Source organism: Notothenia rossii (genome assembly GCF_949606895.1).
Source record: "Notothenia rossii genome assembly, chromosome: 8".
Classification (NCBI taxonomy): Eukaryota; Metazoa; Chordata; class Actinopteri; order Perciformes; family Nototheniidae; genus Notothenia; species Notothenia rossii.
The window spans coordinates 80,463,891-80,485,953 of record NC_136906.1 but is presented as its reverse complement, the minus strand read 5'-3'; the positions used below and the strand labels follow the sequence as shown (position 1 = coordinate 80,485,953).

At 43.5% G+C, this 22,063-nt stretch overlaps 2 protein-coding genes across 2 annotated transcripts; one reads left to right on the top strand and one right to left on the bottom strand.

Annotated features, from left to right (window-relative positions):
• Positions 1–3,972: 3,972 nt before the first annotated feature.
• naa20 (N-alpha-acetyltransferase 20, NatB catalytic subunit) lies at positions 3,973–11,469 on the top strand. The gene is made up of 6 exons (XM_079642140.1): positions 3,973–4,107; positions 5,957–5,981; positions 6,771–6,861; positions 8,180–8,315; positions 9,662–9,807; positions 11,151–11,469. Exons 1-6 carry the CDS (start codon positions 4,055–4,057, stop codon positions 11,234–11,236), a joined length of 537 nt encoding a protein of 178 aa, XP_079498266.1. The 5' UTR covers positions 3,973–4,054; the 3' UTR covers positions 11,237–11,469.
• On the bottom strand, positions 11,410–22,061 carry crnkl1 (crooked neck pre-mRNA splicing factor 1; the record flags this gene model as incomplete). The annotated part of the gene is made up of 7 exons (XM_079645351.1): positions 11,410–11,985; positions 15,476–15,724; positions 17,417–17,518; positions 17,853–18,092; positions 19,648–19,728; positions 19,866–19,925; positions 21,879–22,061. Coding segments are annotated over 7 exons (1,377 nt in total), but the record flags the coding sequence as incomplete, so codon positions are not given.
• Positions 22,062–22,063: the final 2 nt, after the last annotated feature.

Below are 22,063 nucleotides of genomic sequence, written 5' to 3'. Positions count from 1 at the left end.
GTCATTCAAAAGAGGCAACAACCGGAAGACAGACTATACACCGAGAGAAGAAGAACAGGCTGCGTGATATAAACAAACAACAAATAGCGTCTGTGTTCCATTTTCACTCTCTCTCGTCGATCGAAAACATGTAAACATAAAAAAGAAAATCTTGCGTCTGGGGGAGATGAAAATGAAAAAGATTAGCCGTCTGTGTGTGCCTTCTTAATCATTTGTTTTGGTCCCTCACTTCCGCTTCGCTTCTCATGCACTGATTCGCTAAGCTGAACAGCCAATCAGAGTGATTTATTTGGCCAACTGCCTACCGATTCGAATCGGCCGCGGGAGGTGTGAAAATTTGCCGTAAAGAGACGACGGGGCGGGACACGCCAACCTGAGTAGGGCCCGACGGCCTCTGACGGCCTCTGACTCCCAAAATCGGGTTGGTGTGTCAGCACCTTAAGAATGGCACATCGAGAAGAGGCTAGAAAACCTGGCTAGGTGGCTATAGACCTTTCAAATCCCCTGATCAACATCCTGTCAGCTTTCTGGTTGGTCCTCCGGTTCAGTCAGCGCTTCATCTGTTGAGCAGGACCCCATTTTGTCAGTTCTTCCTTGGCTCCAAAAACAATTACCTGCAGGATGCAGAAAACACACTCTCCGTTCATCGCGTCCATTCGCAACCCACCTATCACATCTCTACGTCCCACCAGTGGGGCGCGCCCCACACTCTGAGAAACGCTGGTCTAAGGGCAGCCGTGCGCTCCACATAACATGCTCGCGCACGCACCGGGCAGAGGAGGTGCAATTTAGCTTCCCTGGCCCCACTATGGGGTGGAAGATTAAAGCCCCCCAACTGAATAACCCTCGAGCTGAACGCACTCCTTAGGCTCTTGGGCACAAAAGAGGGGTTCGGTCTGAGTGTCGCCCCACTCCGGTCACCCCGGATCAACAAGCAACTCGGGTGCACCGATAGAGCGGTTAGCTCGGACACTCTCTTGGCTGACGTTAAAGGCCGCTATACACCAACCTGAGACCAAAGAACGTGTACCGAAGGCGTCCCGACTTTTACGTCCGCTAGGTCGCCTGCGTCAGCTACGCCGCCCGCCTACGAACACACCGCAAAGACTTCAGTTGACGAGTGGCAATAACTGTCCTTACCAGCAGGCAGGTAGTGTGTATTCGTCATTCAAAAGAGGCAACAACCGGAAGACAGGCACGAGAGGTTTCTCAATACTCTAATTTCCCCTCCTCGACTCCTCGACTCCTCGACTCCTCGGTCCTCCGGTAGTGACCCGGAAATGAATTTCAGCGCGCCATGTTGAAGGACATCTCATTTCTCTAAATGCACAACGAGGACCGAGGAGGCTCTCTTGAGGAGCTCTAACCAAGGATACACTGATGGGTCCTTCACGTCTCCTCCGCGGATGCATTTCCGGGAACGGTGGAGGCGTGGCGCACGGCCGGACTTATCTCAGCCAATCACAGCTCTGCATGAGTCCCCTGGATATTATTTTGGTAACTGCTTTCATCGCGACGCGATGTTTACAGTGAGAACAGCTGTGAGGTCCGTGCAGGCTACTGTGTTTATGCCGGAGGTACTTGAGATTGCCAGGCCCTTAAATCGTATACATTCTTCCTCTTCCTCAAGCACAGCAGCTCAAGGCACTCTGCTTCCTGGGTTTTAGCCACTTTTTCAGCCTTGAGCGCAGGGTCTTCACCTCATCAATGAGGGCATCCTTCTGAGCCCTCAATGCCACATTTTCCAGCCTCACCTGCAGTCCTCTTCGTCACAGAGAAGGGTGGAGGGTGCACCGGGTATTCCTCCTCATTGGTACACGGACCAAGGGAGGACTTGTGTTACCACCGGGTTAAATGGTCCCACCTCCGCACCAACGCGGGGCTGGTGATGGCAACATTGGGTCCGATGCATCAATTCATGGTACCCCGACCATGAGAGGGTTTGGGGTGCCCCGGAACCAGGCAGTATCCCAGCAGGAAACACGTTTTATGGTCAAAGGAGGAAAGAGTGATAGAACCGGGGTAAAGCAAAGAAAGTGTCCGACAATAGTGACTTGTGAGGCGGCCAGAGAGTCTCTCATCTCTCGGTCCTATCCTCCAGGCAATGCGGTTACCAGAACTGGGTCAAATTGACCAAAATGTTAAAAAAAAAAAAAGTTTCAATTCATCCATGGAAAATGGCTGAAAATGAAAAAAAGTATCCGAAAATAGTGCATCATGAGCCCGCAAGAGTCCCCTGTCAACTCCCCTTGCATTCCTCCACTGTTAGAAAAAGTCTGAGTTCACTTTTTGGAGATCCATAGAAAAGGGGTGAAAGTGAGAAAATGTATCCGAAAATAGTGTCTCATAATGTGGGTAGAGTCCCCTCAAACTCCCCTTGCATTCCTCCAGAGACCAGTTTGCAAACTTAAATGTTGGTAATAACCAGGCTGGGGGGTCTCCAGGCAACAAATGTATCCGAGCCAGAGTGCACATGGAGCGGATACATTCCTCCATGAAATCAGACACCCGTTTTTTTTCTGAGTCTCAAAAACCGGGTTTCCGATTTCGTGCAGACAGTAGTCTGAAATGGATGAATTGAACGGAGAAGTGGAAAAGTGTCCGGTTTCGACCCGAAGCGCACAGAGGTTGAGCTTTTTCGAGCCCCTTCTCTCCGCTTCTCCGTCGGCACTCTGACGTTTTTTCGAATTGTGCTACCTCCAGGACAGAGACCGTGAAAAGCACCTCTCTGTAGCCCCTCACAGACCACCAAACGACGGACTACAGACCTCCAGCATGTCTTCCTAACATGGGCAAACAGGTTTTTTCACACCTCCAGGACAGACACTGCGAAAAGCACCTATCTGTGGCCCCTCACAGACCACCAAAGGACGGACTACAGAGCTCCAGCATCTCTCCCTAACAGTGACAAACAGGTTATTTCACTCCTCCAGGAGAGAGACCGTGAAAACCACCTCTCTGTGGCCCTTCACAGAGCCCCGAAGGACGGACTAAGTAGCTCCAGAATCTCTCCCTAACATGGGCAAAAAAAAAGGTTGTTTTTTAAAATACTTTATTTACACTGTGGGGAATTATTTTTGGTAGCCATTTTGTTTGTATTATTATATAAATTAAATCAAATCATAATTAAAAAAAACACATGCTTAAATAATGATTCATCCTGGGGTAGCCTACTTTTAACTTTGTAACAGTTGCTCCATTTTAGAAATAAAATAAGGATTAAAAAATGAAAACATTTGGGGATATTTCTTATTATTAAATACCCAGATCTTGTACTTGAATAAAAGTAGAAGTACTCAGATCTTGTACTTGAGTAAAAGTAGAAGTACTCAGATCGTGTACTTGAGTAAAAGTAGAAGTACTCAGACCTTGTACTTGAGTAAAAGTAGAAGTACTCAGATCTTACTTGAGTAAAAGTAGAAGTACTCGGGTCTTATACTTGAGTAAAAGTAGAAGAACTCAGATCTTGTTCTTGAGTAAAAGTGGAAGTACTCAGATCGTGTACTTGAGTAAAAGTAGAAGTACTCAGACCTTGTACTTGAGTAAAAGTAGAAGTACTCAGATCTTGTACTTCAGTAAAAGTAGAAGTACCAGAGTGTATGAATACTCTGTAACAGTAAAAGTCCTGCATTCAAAATGTTCCTCAAGTGAACGTAGAAAAGTATTCTCATCAAAATATAGTGAAAGTAGCGACAGTAAAAGTAGTCATTGTGCAGATTGGTCCATTTCAGAATAATAAAAATGATATGTTTTATAATGATTGATCATGAAAGTGTTCTCAAAGCTGGTAAAGTTGCAGCTAGTTTGAATGACTTTGTATACTGCAGGGTAGCTGGTGGATTTACTCCAGGTGGAACTAAAGTCTGATTTAACACTTGATTAGATTTCACATCATTCATCCACATCTGAGAAGTAACTAAAGGTATTAAATACATGGAGTGTAAAAGTCGATGCAGTACCTCCTCCCGGTCGCCAGAGAGCGCTGTTCTCTTTCTGATCTCCTGTAAAGTAATCCTCTCTTCCTCTGCGGGGTGAAAGGACACAAACAGCCGACATGACAACGTTAAGACCCTTTAATTGCGATGATCTGTTCAAATTCAACAACATGTGAGTGAATTACCTTCAGTTTAACTCTCCTTTAGTGCTTCCTTCACCACGTGCTGCTGTGTTTGTGTCCTGATATTGTTGTTGTTGTTGTTTAGCAGCTAGCAGGCTAACATGCCAGAGAACGGTGCTGTGCAGAACTCCATTCAAAAATAACACGGATTTAAGTATTTATATTTTTAATTAGAGATAATATTAGGTGATATATCTGATAGGAACATATTGTGAATTGTTCGGGTCTTCTGGAGGAATCGGCACATGTTTCGAAAGTAAACAAACTCACTATTCGGTAGCTAGTTTTATTTTTATTTTCCATATTATTAGGTTTTAAAAAAAAAGTGAAATACTATTGTTTTTTGATTATTTATTCATTATTTTATTTTATTTTACAAATAATACACATACAAACTTGACACTACATACTGATATACACCTGAACATCAGCAGGAGAGGACTCTTTAAAGTAGAGACACTACATACTGATATACACCTGAACATCAGCAGGAGAGGACTCTTTAAAGTAGAGACACTACATACTGATATACACCTGAACATCAGCAGGAGAGGACTCTTTAAAGTAGAGACACTACATACTGATATACACCTGAACATCAGCAGGAGGGGACTCTTTAAAGTAGAGACACTACATACTGATATACACCTGAACATCAGCAGGAGAGGACTCTTTAAAGTAGAGACACTACATACTGATATACACCTGAACATCAGCAGGAGAGTACTCTTTAAAGTAGAGACACTACATACTGATATACACCTGAACATCAGCAGGAGAGGACTCTTTAAAGTAGAGACACTACATACTGATATACACCTGAACATCAGCAGGAGAGGACTCTTTAAAGTAGAGACACTACATACTGATATACACCTGAACATCAGCAGGAGAGGACTCTTTAAAGTAGAGACACTACATACTGATATACACCTGAACATCAGCAGGAAAGGACTCTTTAAAGTAGAGGCACTACATACTGATATACACCTGAACATCAGCAGGAGAGGACTCTTTAAAGTAGAGACACTACATACTGATATACACCTGAACATCAGCAGGAGAGGACTCTTTAAAGTAGAGACACTACATACTGATATACACCTGAACATCAGCAGGAGAGGACTCTTTAAAGTAGAGACACTACACACTGATATACACCTGAACATCAGCAGGAGAGGACTCTTTAAAGTAGAGACACTACATACTGATATACACCTGAACATCAGCAGGAGAGGACTCTTTAAAGTAGAGACACTACATACTGATATACACCTGAACATCAGCAGGAGAGGACTCTTTAAAGTAGAGACACTACATACTGATATAAAATAACAAAAACGAGATTTAAGTAATCCCAATTCTAATTAAAAATAATGAGGAGCGAGCTAGTTAGCAACTAACATATGTAACTAACATAAATACCCATTTGATTGAGTTTGTTTTATTATTAATTCATTATTTTGATTTGTTATTGGCTCCATCTCTTAGTTATATACTCAACAGCAAATCTGTAAATAACTTTATGCCATATATACTTTTATATATTGAATTTATTGTACTTTTACTGCTGTTATTTAGCTGCTATCACAACACTTTATACATGCTAAACTTATTTATTTTTTAAATACTGCTTCTGTGCTTCTGTATACATTTGTATCTTCAATATTAAATGCTTACCTCTTAATTCACATTCCTACGAATATAAAGGGATTCTGATTTTAACTGCAACTTCATAGCGTATATTTAAATTATGTTAAAGAATCGTTGAATTGACGTATGATAAATAACATGTAACGATTTTAATCACTGATGTTTGTCTGTGTTTTTGTCCAACAGCAACCTGGACCCATTGACAGAAACTGTATCCTCCATTTCATTTAAAGGGGACCTATCATTCAAATGTCACTTTCTGATGTCTTAAACATAAATACGTGTCCCCGGTGTTTCGGGGAACTCACGCAGCGCCAAAAAATAAAACCCTCTCTTTTTTCCTCCGTACCCAAATCTCTAAAAACGGGGAACAACGGAGCTGATCCAGATTTGTGTCCGATATGACTTAATATCTGAAATGTGGACCCACGGCCCTATCAGAAAGTTGCTATCAGAAACAAAGCCCGACTGTTTTGGACGTAATATGGTCGGTGTTTACATTAGCATGGCTAACACTCAGAGCTAACCTGTACTGGAGAGCATGTGTGTGAAGAAGCAGGAAGTAAAAAGGAACTCACCTTGTGGTATAACCGGCAAGAGAGAAAGCCTTTGAGCTCCATACTGTTTCAGAGAGAATCCTTGATAATCCATGATATGGCGTTTCATCACGGCAGCATTTAGTTTAGACAGTAGCTGCCGGGTCCCGCATGAGCTCAGACCCCTCCTCTTTTATTAAAGCTTTATACCCAAATCAGCACTTTAGAAACAGGAAGTGAAATAGAGGGATATGAGGCATGGCTAGAATGGGTGATCTGTTTGGTATTTTGAGCAAAACACTTCATAGACATGTTTTTTATATATTTGTATATATCTGAGACCTATTGCCTAAAAATAGCATGATAGGTGACCTTTAACATGCATCTTCTTGTCATGTCATATATTTATAAAAGTCTGTTCTAATGTGATATAAGTGTGTAGTTTCCTTAACCTCTGACCTCAGTATGGGATCCCGTTCTACCTGCAGTACCTGGCCCACTGGCCCGAGTACTTCATCGTAGCTGAAGCTCCTGGAGGGGAACTCATGGGATACAGTGAGTTACTCTTTAAACAACAACATTATATTGACAAGAGAAATTCACTTTTTAAGCTCCTATTTTTCATTCTAACATACATCGTTGTCAAAGGTGCTCTGGTGCATTTAGCTGTTGCGTTTAGATATTTGCAAGAGGAAATACATGTCCTTTTCTTTGCTCATATGGTCAAGGCAATATGTAGAAAGGTTAGACAGATCAACAGACCATACCAATGCATTTTAGGGTTTAATAGAACAACATAAAGCGAGACAAAGCTTCTCTTGGTCACTTTCAGCCATCAACCCATTGATTCTGTCTGTCGTTTCAGGGTTATATACAGCTGATCTGAGTTTATAAGAACACCAAACTAATAAAAACAAAAATGTGCAAAGACACTTGATATGAGATGCATTGTGGGACATGTAGTTTATGGAAAACGTGCTTCTGTAAAGCGTTATGTAACCATATAAGAATAATCATTTCAATAATAATACATGACACTTAGAGTGGCGAAGTCCCGCCCTTCTACTTCCGACCCATGGGACCTTATTTCGGAAAAAGTATGTATTGAAGTCAATGGAGAGAGAAAGATTGTCTTTCGATCCCGTTTGAAATGTGCCATGAATTACACATATGATGTTTGTCAATCTTAAAAAATAATTTCCATGTAAAAAAAGTCAGTTTGTCGTAAAACTGTTGAAATATAAGACTATGAAAAATACGCAACTAGAAAGACTACAAATCCCAGAGTCCCGGTCCCGCATGCTGGCTCTTAGGAACCGACTAACTCCCCTTGTGTGTATGTACAGCTCTCAACATGCCCAGACTTGGAGTGATTTTCACCTCTTTTAATACTTTCCGCCTCGTTCTGAAAGAAAGAAGTGAAATGTGCCAACGTGACGGCCGTCTTGGTGTGTGGTGCGAGATGGGAGTTGTAGTTCATTGAGCGGTTTCACACAAAACAAAGTGTTACTTCACAGTTTTACGACACATTTTTATTTTTTTGACTTGTAAAATTATCTTTTAAATAGACAAACATCATATGTGTAATTCGTGACACAATTCAAACGGGATCAAAAGATCATCTTTCTTTCTCCATTGACTTCAATACATACTTTTCAGAAATAAGGTCCCATGGAGCTCCCCGCTTTGACAGAGAATAAAACAACGATGAAGAACATACATAAAGAGACAACAGAAATACACATCAAAGGAAGTCCTTGAGTTCGACACCTCTTAATAATAACCCTAGAGTAAAATGGCTCTAGAAAATATGTTGAGGGTCTTCTAGTGTTCAGTGAGTGTCCTACTTTTGGCCTTTGTGTCCTGTGTGCAGTCATGGGTAAGGCGGAGGGATCTGTGGCGCGGGAGGAGTGGCACGGCCACGTCACGGCCCTCTCTGTGGCCCCTGAGTTCAGGAGACTGGGCCTCGCTGCCAAACTCATGGAGATGTTGGAGGAGATCTCAGAGAGGTGAGGCTCATTATTACATCCTGAATGTGAACATCAACATGCTTCATCTAGATAGAGGGGGGATTCTGCTGTATAGAGATTAGATCTATTTGACATTGTGTGAACAAAGATGTGGATAATGATGAGAGAAGATGTCCATATTTAAATAGAGGGAAAAAGGTACTTGTGGGTTTTCTTCAGACTCTCTAAATAACCCTAACCCCTAGGATTCATTTTGTTTTATTTTGAGGGATGAAAACGTTCATTCCCGCTTTTCAAAAGTGGCGACGGATAACCCACGAGTACTGACCACAGCTTATAAAATGTGTTCAAATGAGGCGGGACAAAGTACACTTTTTTAAATCCACATTAAGACTTTCTTTACCAATTATTTTATCAGCTCTCAACATAATAATAATAAGCAGTCAGGAGGATGTTGGTTCAGAGGGGGGAGGGGGCGGGTTTAAGGATAAGCAGAGTTGAAGAGGTGGGTTTTGAGACGGGACTGGAACAGGGTGAGGGACTCAGACTCACGGAGGTCTTGGGGGAGGGAGCTCCAGAGCTTCGGGGCTGCCACAGAGAAGGCTCTGTCCCCGAAGCTCCGGAGTGTGGCCTTGGGGATTGAGAGCAAACCGGCTGAGGTGGATCTGAGGGACTGGGGTGGTTGGTAGAGGATGAGGAGGTCAGTGAGGTAGGGGGGGGGGGCAGATGGTGGAGGGCTTTATAGGTGAGGACCAGGAGTTTGTAGTGAATGCGGTGTGAGACGGGAAGCCAGTGGAGTTCTTTGAGGACCGGGGTGATGTGATGCCATGATGTGGTGTGGGTGAGGAGTCTGGCGGCTGCGTTCTGGACACGCTGGAGTCTGTTGAGGGAGGTGGAGCTGATGCCGAAGAGAAGTGAGTTGCAGTAGTCAAGGCGGGAGGAGATGAAGGCGTGAATGAGTCGCTCAGCTGCGGGGCGGGTGAGAGAGGGACGGAGTTTGGCGATATTGCGGAGGTGGAAAAATGAGGTTTTTACAACTTGGCGGATGTGGGGGTCGAGGGAGAGGTCGAATATCACGCCAAGGTTGCGTGCCTGGGTGGAGGGGGAAACAAGGGTGCCATCGATGGTGAGTGTCAGGTTGGGGGTGTTAAACATGTTAGACTTGCGTTGTTAATCTTTGCAACCATTCACTAATAATATCGATGTTTTTATTAAAAAAATACATTTTCTACACTTTCCCCCGAGAGTTCTGAACACATTATTTATTAAGGTTTAAAATTCCCTTTTTCGTTCATATTCTGAAAATAACTCATATTGAAAAGCTAGCAGAGGCCATCTCTTCATCATGGAGGTGGTCATTATGGTTTTTAAATGTTGTGCTTCAGGAAGGGCGGGTTCTTCGTGGACCTGTTTGTGCGCGTCTCCAACCAGGTGGCGGTGAACATGTACAAGCGCCTGGGATACAGCGTGTACCGCACGGTCATCGAGTATTACTCCGCCAGCAACGGGGAGCCGGACGAAGACGCCTACGGTGAGAATCAATATCAACACAGCATCCATCTGGTGTTTCAACCTGCCTGAGTTAGTGAAGTTTGACTTTGGTTAAAGGATCACCGAGTGGTGTTGTGACTGAAAGTAAAGATCATTTTTAAAATAAAATGTTCCACTGTGATGCGATCAGGTGCTTGGGAGTGAGTTGCTTCTGAGAACTGAGCTGTAGAAACTAATCAAAAGTTATTTATGAATGCCGTCTTCTTCTACAAAGCACCCCCTGGTGGAGGACAGGGGATCTGCACTTCAACAAGATACAATAAATAAAAAAAACGAATTTTCAGCCTTGATGTAACAACATTCAAAATTAAGTAAAGATAACACCCTTTTCAACCCGGTAACATTTTCCATTTGCCCTGTACGATGGGCGCTGTAGTGATGAATTAATGTTAAGCACACTGGTCCTGTAACAAAAATAATTTCCCTATTTGGGATTAATCAAGTATCTATCTATAAGGCCGGCTAAATAAATGAATGTTTTAATCGTTTAAATCCTTGCAGATGTTTACCTTAATAATACCCTACAGAATCAGGGTATAAGCAGGAATCCTGAAGTCAATGTAAGACCTTTTTTAAGACCCTTTCCATACATTTTGAGTTCTAACCGGTTACCTTGACGACACACTTTACCTCACATTGACTTTGAATACCTTGAAAAATGCCCTTTAATAACTTGTAATACTTTAAGACCCCGCGGACACCCTGTCAATGCTTTTAGTTTGTACTTCCTAAAGTTTTAAACACCAGCATTTCTTGCAAGAATAATTGTGTTATTGTTGATCATCCACAGCTGTCATTCGAACTGAAGTAAAGGCATCTGGTGGATCATTTAGCTTTTAGCTTCAAACCGACGTGTTTTATATTATATCTAAAGACACACGACATCTCCATAGAATCTGGGCGGATGGTGTTCGAGAAAGAAACATCTCAAACTTATTCATGGACTTTTAAACTATAGATTTTTAGCGGTTCGTCAGTGGGACTGTGTGAGGAAATCTGCTGTTTAGCTTAAAAACCACCCGACGGAAAGGATGCTATCAAACCCAGACTTCAGACTCTGGCCTGCTTACCACCCCCCGCCCCAAACTTTGAACCTTCGGGGACAGAGCCTTCAGCGTGGCAGCCCCCCCCCCCGCCCTCTAGAACATCCCCACGCTTGAGACCCATCTGTTCACCAAGGCCTTTAGCCCCTAATCTGTTGTTTTTGTTTGATTGCCTTTTGTTTTGTTTGTTTTGCAAAAGCGACCTTGGGTCTCATGAGCTACATAAATCTAAGCTATTATTAGGTTTGATTATTCCTCCATCTTCTCCCCTTGTTTCCAGACATGAGGAAGGCGTTATCCAGAGACATGGAGAAGAAGTCGATCGTCCCGCTGCCTCACCCCGTCCGCCCGGAGGACATCGAATAACAGCCGCTGGCTCTCTGACGCTCCTGATCCTCGTTTTATATAAACAACCACAGCTTCATTGTATATATTAAAGAACAAGCGCTCCGCCCCTCCTCCAGAGCCAGAGGGCCTGTTGACCCCCACCCAGTGAACTCTCTAAAGGCACTTGTTCTTAAGAAATGACACAAAGACCGTTTGAATTGACGTTTGTATAATGCAGAAAAACATGGACGTACAATAAAGATTGCTCATGAGCTGGTTTTTTTGTTTCAGTAAAATAAAAATAAACGGGAACTTTTCTACAAAATCTACTCCTTATCTTCATCCTTGCTCTTTTTCTTCTTTCCATCTTCATCATCATCACTGCTGCTGCTGCTGCTGTCACTGCTGTCACTGCTGCTGCTTTCATCTCGATCATCTTTCTTCTTCTTCTTCTTCGGTTCAGTCTTTCTGTCCGAGTCGTTGTTTTCCGGCTGTTTCTCTGGAGGATCTGCAGCTTCATCAGACGATGAAGACGAGGAGGACGGAGCGTCTTTGGGGGGTCGGTCCGGGCTCTTCTCTCCCATTTCTTTGGGAGATTTTTCCGGGCTTTTGACTTCCATTCCTTCTGGGGATTTGTTTGCGCCCTCTTCCTCCTCCTCTTCCTCCTCCTCCTCCACCACCTGCTTCCTCTTCCACATCTTGGCCATGGCGAGCAGTTTGAGGTTGGGCTGGTTGGCGGCGTCTTCGGGGAAGATGTAGTCGTAGTACTCCTCCCAACCTGCGTCCGACTGAAAGCACAGACAACACATTCAGATGAATTCCTCTTACTCTCATTGAGTTTGACAGAGCGCCAGTTAAGTGTCTGACTAAGGTCATCCAGCAGCCTGGAGGTATTCACTTTACCAAGTCTATCAGGTCATCCGGCAGCCTGGAGGTATTCACTTTACCAAGTCTATCAGGTCATCCGGCAGCCTGGAGGTATTCACTTTACCAAGTCTATCAGGTCATCCGGCAGCCTGGAGATATTCACTTTACCAAGTCTATCAGGTCATCCAGCAGCCTGGAGATATTCACTTTACCAAGTCTATCAGGTCATCCAGCAGCCTGGAGATATTCACTTTACCAAGTCTATCAGGTCATCCAGCAGCCTGGAGGTATTCACTTTACCAAGTCTATCAGGTCATCCAGCAGCCTGGAGGTATTCACTTTACCAAGTCTATCAGGTCATCCAGCAGCCTGGAGGTATTCACTTTACCAAGTCTATCAGGTCATCCGGCAGCCTGGAGGTATTCACTTTATCAAGTCTATCAGGTCATCCAGCAGCCTGGAGATATTCACTTTACCAAGTCTATCAGGTCATCCAGCAGCCTGGAGGTATTCACTTTACCAAGTCTATCAGGTCATCCAGCAGCCTGGAGATATTCACTTTACCAAGTCTATCAGGTCATCCGGCAGCCTGGAGGTATTCACTTTACCAAGTCTATCAGGTCATCCGGCAGCCTGGAGATATTCACTTTACCAACTCTATCAGGTCATCCAGCAGCCCGGAGGTATTCACTTTACCAAGTCTATCAGGTCATCCGGCAGCCCGGAGGTATTCACTTTACCAAGTCTATCAGGTCATCCGGCAGCCTGGAGGTATTCACTTTACCAAGTCTATCAGGTCATCCAGCAGCCTGGAGGTATTCACTTTACCAAGTCTATCAGGTCATCCAGCAGCCTGGAGGTATTCACTTTACCAAGTCTATCAGGTCATCCGGCAGCCTGGAGGTATTCACTTTATCAAGTCTATCAGGTCATCCAGCAGCCTGGAGATATTCACTTTACCAAGTCTATCAGGTCATCCAGCAGCCTGGAGGTATTCACTTTACCAAGTCTATCAGGTCATCCAGCAGCCTGGAGATATTCACTTTACCAAGTCTATCAGGTCATCCAGCAGCCTGGAGATATTCACTTTACCAAGTCTATCAGGTCATCCAGCAGCCTGGAGGTATTCACTTTACCAAGTCTATCAGGTCATCCAGCAGCCTGGAGATATTCACTTTACCAAGTCTATCAGGTCATCCAGCAGCCTGGAGGTATTCACTTTACCAAGTCTATCAGGTCATCCGGCAGCCTGGAGGTATTCACTTTACCAAGTCTATCAGGTCATCCAGCAGCCTGGAGGTATTCACTTTACCAAGTCTATCAGGTCATCCAGCAGCCTGGAGGTATTCACTTTACCAAGTCTATCAGGTCATCCGGCAGCCTGGAGGTATTCACTTTACCAAGTCTATCAGGTCATCCGGCAGCCTGGAGGTATTCACTTGACCAAGTCTATCAGGTCATCCGGCAGCCTGGAGGTATTCACTTGACCAAGTCTATCAGGTCATCCGGCAGCCTGGAGGTATTCACTTTACCAAGTCTATCAGGTCATCCGGCAGCCTGGAGGTATTCACTTTACCAAGTCTATCAGGTCATCCGGCAGCCTGGAGGTATTCACTTTACCAAGTCTATCAGGTCATCCGGCAGCCTGGAGGTATTCACTTTACCAAGTCTATCAGGTCATCCAGCCGCCTGGAGGTATTCACTTTACCAAGTCTATCAGGTCATCCTGCAGCCTGGAGGTATTCACTTTACCAAGTCTATCAGGTCATCCAGCAGCCTGGAGATATTCACTTTACCAAGTCTATCAGGTCATCCAGCAGCCTGGAGGTATTCACTTTACCAAGTCTATCAGGTCATCCAGCAGCCTGGAGGTATTCACTTTACCAAGTCTATCAGGTCATCCAGCAGCCTGGAGGTATTCACTTTACCAAGTCTATCAGGTCATCCAGCAGCCTGGAGATATTCACTTTACCAAGTCTATCAGGTCATCCAGCAGCCTGGAGGTATTCACTTTACCAAGTCTATCAGGTCATCCAGCAGCCTGGAGATATTCACTTTACCAAGTCTATCAGGTCATCCGGCAGCCTGGATATATTCACTTTACCAAGTCTATCAGGTCATCCAGCAGCCTGGAGGTATTCACTTTACCAAGTCTATCAGGTCATCCAGCAGCCTGGAGGTATTCACTTTACCAAGTCTATCAGGTCATCCAGCAGCCTGGAGGTATTCACTTTACCAAGTCTATCAGGTCATCCAGCAGCCTGGAGATATTCACTTTACCAAGTCTATCAGGTCATCCGGCAGCCTGGAGGTATTCACTTTACCAAGTCTATCAGGTCATCAAGCAGCCTGGAGGTATTCACTTTACCAAGTCTATCAGGTCATCCGGCACCCTGGAGGTATTCACTTTACCAAGTCTATCAGGTCATCCAGCAGCCTGGAGGTATTCACTTTACCAAGTCTATCAGGTCATCCAGCAGCCTGGAGGTATTCACTTTACCAAGTCTATCAGGTCATCCAGCAGCCTGGAGATATTCACTTTACCAAGTCTATCAAACAGAGCTGCCGTGTGAGAAGCGGGGTTCAAACACTTTTTCACCAATGACTTCTCCAGGACCTTTACCTAACTTTCCATGACCAAAAACATGACTCTCTCTCAGTGGAATACAAAGATACATTTAAAAAAATAATCTGCCATACAAATTAATAATAAAAAATACGCATGTACTTCTATAAACACAAGAATAAAAACAGGTAATCCATAATTAAACGGTTAAAATACCAAAAAGCTTGGCACTAGGACGAAAATCATTTTCACTAACTACGTTGATATTGTAGTGCTGTCCCGTAACGACCGGGTTCATACACTTTTTCACCAACGATTTTCAAGGACTTTTCCAGGACCTTTACCTAACTTTCCATGACCAAAAACATGACTCTCAGCGTACCACTGAAAATGGTTTGTTTGAACATGGAACAGGAAAATAAGGTCTGAAACAAATCAAAAGGCTTACTAGCTTCACGCTAAAGCCACTAAAATCTCTCAGCAGCGAAACACCTCGTCAGTTAAAAGCCACTTTAAGTTTCATTACGATACAGTATTTATTATCATTATAGTATTAATATTTTGGCGATTAGATAAAATATAAATTATATTTGACGCAACTTTAGTTACATTTCCATGACTTTTCCAAAACTTTGGGAAAAATATTGTTTTCCGGGGCCTGGAATTAGCATTTTGAATTTCCATGACTTTTAATGACCGTAGGAACCGTGGAGAAGCTGCTCAGAAAATAAGTGTATTGTGAGATCTGGCTTGGGTTAGATCGTTTAACCTTTAGACCTGATGTTCCTGCTCTCCACTAACATCTCATCTACAACACATGTGACCATATGCCTTCCAGTCCTCACCCCGTCCTCGGCCGTCAGCTTCCTCCTCTTCTTCACCTTCTCCGGCAGCAGCTTCTGGACTCTCTCCATGGAGGAGTCGGAGCCGAACTCCTTCTCGAAGTCGCTCCAGGACTCCAGCAGCATGAGGCGCTCCTCCTTCTCCTCGCAGCTCCGCATGCCCTTGTTGGCCTCCTCGAAGATCAGCCGGCTCTTCTGCAGACGCTCCGACCCGTCGATGGACAGCTCGAACTTAGCGAAGCTGATCCAAACCTAAAGAGGATTCAAGAGTTAAAGATAATATTAAAGACTTCAGTTAGTGAACGAGCCGATTCTTTTGAACGGCTCTTTGGTACGAACGAGGGGAACCGAGTCGGACCAAAGAGCCGTTCTTCTTATCGTTCAATCGTTGGCCCGGACTCACTGCCTGTCAAAATCCACTCCTTTTAAAAAGCTTGATTTTGTTCCCCTAACGTATTCTGTGAAGACCCGCCCCTACTCTGATTGGTTTCAGCTCGAGGGGTGAGGTGGGGTGGGTCTTAACGGAACACGCGAGAGAGAGGGGGAAGCCATAACAAGTGGTACAGGACAGGTAGAGGACGGACGTGTTCTTCGGATGGAAAATGAGCCAAACGCAAAAACGCAGCAGCATTTGGATTCACTTCAACCAAAACCCAGGCAGTGATGAAGCGCACCGTTTGGAAAGGCAGAACATCCTTTAAAGCAGGGTCAACTAATAATCTCCATCGCAACCTAAAAACACAGCATCTAGTAGGGCTGCTCGATTATGGCAAAAATCATAATCTCGATTATTTGGGTCAATAATTGTAAATGCGATTATTCATTGACTTTGAAAACATCCATTTATTGGAGAAGAAAAATGTGACCAGTATGTTTTTAACATTTGATTACCCTGAACTTTAAGTATGACTCAACTGGAAAACCAAAAAAATAGTTTTATTTCGATTACGTTGTTTTCGTAATCGTTGCAAGCCATAATCATAATCACGATTAAAATACGATTAATTGAGCAGCCCTAGTATCTAATTAAGAGTTGCGTGAATTTCATTCAAGGCAAGGCAACTTTATTTACTGAACACGTACAGAGGGTAAATTCAAAGTACATTCACTGACATGGATGTGGCGCCACCTTGTGTCGTGTTTACAAAGCAGATTATTGACATTAGGTCTGGAATACAGTCAATCAGCATCCTGGAGATTACTTCTCAGATAAACCTGTAGCCCCGCCCCCTTTAAAGAAACGGCTCTGTGAAAGGAACGGAGCCGTACTTCCCATCACTAACTTCAATGCACGACAGATAGAGTGAAGGTGTGGCAATTACAAATCTTAAGTCCTGGGCTTCTCCAACAGTAACACAAACTTCAAGATCTCCTATTTTACTATTTTTAGGCAATAGCAAAGGTCTCAGATATACAAATATATAAAAAACATGTCTATGAAGTGTTTTGCTCAAAATACCAAAACAGATCATGCATTTTAGAAATCCCTTAAACTGTTACTAAAGAGCTCCTTCAGGAGAACTCTCCCAGCAGAAACTCAGCTAAATGCTGCCGTGATGAAACTCCACATCGTGTTCCAAACCACATCAAGGGTTCTCTCTGAAACAGGATGGAGCTCAAACTCTTTCTCAGGTTTACCACAAGGTGAGTTCCTTTTGATTTCCTGCTTCTTCACACACACTCTCTCCAGTACAGGTTAGCTCTGAGTGTTAGCATGCTAATGTAAACACAGACCATATTACTTCCAGAACACGTCTCATTGTTTCTGACAGCAACGTTTCTGATTGGCCCGTGGGGGTAAAGCCCGCCCACATTTCAGATATTACGTCATATCGGCAGCAACTCTGGATCAGCTCCGTTGTTCCCGTGTGTTTTCTCTCGTTAAGTTATAAAACAGTGATTGCACTTCAGTCATCAGTTGTTTTACAGCAGCACAGCTCTCACCTTGACGTGCTGAGTGCGCTGCAGAAGCCTCTTGTAAAGATTCCTCGTGTTCCCAAACTCCTCCTGCTCAATCTCAAAGTCAATGTAGGACTTCCACAGCACCTGGGAACAGAACAGAGATACACACACGCTGTAAATACATAAAAACGTGTCAGTGTGTGTACACTTTCCAACACACATAACCTATAAAACAAGTTGTATAGAATAGACGTGCATTAGTGGAAACAAATCTAAATGATCAAATAAAAAAACGTCCCTTATGAATATTTGACACTTTTTATACCGTACAAATAAATAACAACGTGTCAGTGTGTGTGAAATGAATACAAAGGTGTCAGTGTAGTAATTAAAGGTGTCGGTGTGTGTGAAATGAATACAAAGGTGTCAGTGTAGTAATTAAAGGTGTCGGTGTGTGGGAAGTGAAGTCAGTGTTTACCTCGGGCATGTCGAGCCGTGGCTGTCCGATGGCGAGCTCGAAGATGGCCCGGGCTCGCTCCACGTCTCCCAGGATGGTCTCCAGCTCGGAGAACTTGATCCACGTGGTGCAGTTCTCCGGAGTGAACTCCAGGTATTTCTCGTACAGCTTCCTGCAGCGGTCGAACTCTCTGAGCTGCAGCTCCAGCTCGATGTAGCCCTTCAGGAGCTTGTTCTTCGGGCATTTACCGATCGCTGTGCCCTGGAGGAGAGGAGGAGAGGAGGAGGGAAGAGGGAGGAGAGAAGGAGGGGAGAGGAGAAGGAGAGGAGGAGGAGAGGAGGAGAGGAGGTGGGAAGATGGAGGAGAGGAGGGGAGGAGGGAAGAGGAGGAGAGAGGAGGAGAGAGGAGGAGAGGGAGGAGAGGAGGAGAGTAGGAGGGGAGGAGAGGAGGAGGAGGGGAGAGGAGGAGGAGAGAGGAGAAGGGGAGGAGAGGAGGAGGAACAAAGATGGTGGGAAATCAGAGTCAGTGGGTGTTTCTCGATGTCGAGGAAGGATGCTCCAGAGCCACTATTTCAAGGATGCTACATCATCGAGTCCCGCCGAAGGACTGTTCCAATGTCCAGGATGCTTGGAATTCAACCGAGGCCGGCGTCCTTCGTTGCGGGAAATTTCGAGGCTGCACATGTCTATCCTCCGCGGTCTTAAAATCCCCACAATGCTTTGCGCACGGACCAATTTCCCCAAATCTTTGGCGGAAATCGCGCTCCATTGAAGGCGGGGCCTCTCATATGACGCACACCTGCACATGTTAGCCTGTTCCACCATTCTTCGTTTTCCGAGGCTAGGAAGGATTCTTGCCTCGCTTCTGAAGGACCTGACTCGGAGGACATGTCCTACCAAGGAAGCGTCCTCGACATTGAGAAACACCCCGAGTGAGAGATCGTCTACAGGAAGTGGTCAGAGAGTTTCCTGTTTCTGGGTTTTAGTGCAACACGTTTGCTTCCGAGTGCAATATTGTTACTTGGCCTGATTTTAGAATCTCATGCATGTGTATGCTTTGTAACAAAATGTCTTATCCTTTTTTACTTTATACTCATGTTTCCATCTTTAGTTCCTCTGCAGAAAACCCACTTTTTGTCTCAGTGCTAAAAAATGTGCTTGATGTATAAGTTCTGCTGAAGATGAAAGATATTTTGGAAAATCATAACTTTTTATGCATTTAAATAAATATTTTTTTAATTGTATCCGCATTTATTTAATCTTTACTTCTCTTTTACATTCCTCTCACCCTCCTTTTCTCTCCCCATGTTCATTTCATTCTTCTTTAGTCTGTTTTATAGCCTTTAAATCAAATGTGTTCGTGTTTGTTTGGTATTTATTGTGGTATCTATTAATACAAAAACTAAACCTAATTAATATCAAGGCTGTATTTTAAGAAAGACAGCTTGAAGCAGACCATGCTAACTTCTGATAAAGCTTTAAATGATGTTCTTTTTTTGCTTTTTAAAATAAGTTTCCCTTATTTCCACATACGTCTAAATCAGGGGTTCCCCACCTTTATTGTGCCAAGGACCGGCAGATACATTAAAAAAAATGTGCGGACCGGTTGTCAATTTTAGCTGATTTTAATATTTACTCACCAGCAGGTGGCAACAGAGGCTAATTGTTTTTAACAGCCTGAAGAAATACCAATATGCATCCAAAACATATTAATAACGTTTAATATAACCCCCGGTACCGGTCCGCGTACCGGGGGTTGGGAACCCCTGGTCTAAATGACAGAACTGCATTTGAATAAACAACGAGTTGAATCTTACCATGACCTTTCTGGCTCCCTGCAGGTTCTTCTGTCGGATCTCAAACTGAGCGTAGAGCAGCCAGATCTTAGCAAACGTGAACTGAGATAAAAACAAAACAACATTATCAACATCTCGTATTAACTGTACCAACACTGATCATACCGGCACTGTGTCTTTAATACTCTAGCTAGGAACAGATCATTAAAGGCTTGATCTAAGATGAAACAAATAATTACCTTTTTATGTGGGATGAGGTCCAGACTGGCCTGGTACACCTGCCTCGTTCTCTCTGGATCCTGATGGGAGAAAGCAAGAAGAGATATGTTTGACACGCATAAAAGGATCGTTATTATGCAGCTTGTTTTTCATTAACATCCTAATTAATAAGACAAGAAGCTGACTGGCTGAAAGAGAATACGTGAGCAAGTCAGTTCATTGGATTTCTTTGGCTTTTTGGGTTCACTTGTGTGAGCCCCGCCCCTCACAGCGCGCCTGCTGCTGGTCACATCCTTATGTAAACAAACACGCATGTAAACGGCAATTTATCGAGGTCAGAAAAGTTATCGTTCATTTTTATTTATCGTACGATAAGTCAATGAATTGCTTATCGTACGATAAGTCAATGAATTGCTCATCGCGACAGGCCTATTTATAAGATATGTTCTTACTCTATACCTGTGAATAACCTTATTTAACGCAATTCATGGTTAAGATCTTTAATTATATTGATAACACAAACCTTTTTAGATGTTATGGTCATTATGTAATTTACAGTTAGCTAATTCTTACTTTAATTTCCTATGTTTATATATAACAAAAGAAAACTATTTTATCCTTACTTTCACTTCATTTATATAAATATTATTTTAGATTTTATTGCAGTTTTACTTTAAATTCTTGTGTTTATTTTCAAATGTTTACATGTATTTGTACGTATCATGAAAGATCATTTCCCCAGGGGTTAATTCCAGTACTCTGATTAATCACGATTCCTTTCTCCTTCGTCTCCTGCAGTGAAATGAAGGTTATAATTAGACCCTCCAGAAAAACGCGAGAATTTACCGCATAATCAGCAAAATGGCGCAGATTTCTAAAAGGACGCATAATCCCCGCATTTCTCCACACAAAGTTGAGGGAAAAAAAAGTGAACTCGTCTTGACGTGACGTCATCAGCTCGCGCATCACAGAATGTAAACAACACTGTATAGAGTGAACGTGTGGAGCTCACACGAGAGAGAAAACACCAAGATGAACAAATCTAATCCATCTCATTTACCGACGAACATTTCTACTAAAGACCGGGCAAAAAGTGGGGGGAAACTATTCTGCACCCCGTGCAACTGTGTGTTGGAGCATAAGAGAAAATCGACGGGGACGACCCACTTTGATTCATTCAAACATTCGAAAATGCTTTCTGCTGCTGCGGACAAGAAAGCCAAACAACTCACGTTCACCGAGGCATCAACCTCCAAAACCCTTTCGAGGGCTACAAGAAACGAAGTGAGTAGCCTACAAGATTGAAGCTGGTCAGATAACGTGTGTGTGTGTGTGTGTGTGTGTGTGTGTGTGTGTGTGTGTGTGTGTGTGTGTGTGTGTGTGTGTGTGTGTGTGTGTGTGTGTGTGTGATTAAAATAGCCCAATTGCTTTTACAATAAATAAACATTGAATGTGTTTAATTGAATAGTAAAGGGGTTTAACGTTAGTGGCAGGTTGTGTGTGAGAGAGAATAAATAAGACAGCCCAATATTTAAAAAAAAATCTATTCTTTTTTTCCGCATATTTCGCAACTTCCCGCAATTTCACCGCATAAAATCACATAACCCCCCGCATGTTTAATCGCATAATCAAGGATTTTAGCCCGCGTTTTTCTGGAGGGTCTATATTGAGAAAGGAAATCCTGTGACCCCACCTTGACCTCCAGCTCAATTCATCTAATTGTAATTTAATGAAGTATTGTGGAGCTGAGGAGAATATTCTACCGGCTTAATACAAACGCTCGCTGAGCACAGACCCTCTTAAATCACACACTATCATTATTTAAACATACTCTCCAATGATCATGTGATTTCATCAAATTCAAATATCACAATTGCAAAATCAGTCAAAAAGAATCGCAATTAGTTGTTTTTTAGAGAAACGTGTAGCCCTACTTTCCTTTTTATGCGATTGTTTCTTGCGCTCCATAAATATAATGTTCCCCTCGGCCCCCTGCAGCAAATGAAGTATATTGATGAAGTGAATGACCCCACCTTGACCTCCAGCTCCTCGTACAGCGCGTAGTTGATCCACAGGTAGATGTAGCGTTTCCAGTGCCTCTTCTCCTGGATGGGGGGGATGTTAGCGATGGATCTCTCGTAGACTTCCCTCACCGTGTCGGGGTCCGCGTCGTTCTCCACCAAACGCAGGTAATCGAACCAGGCGTCGTAGTTGTGAG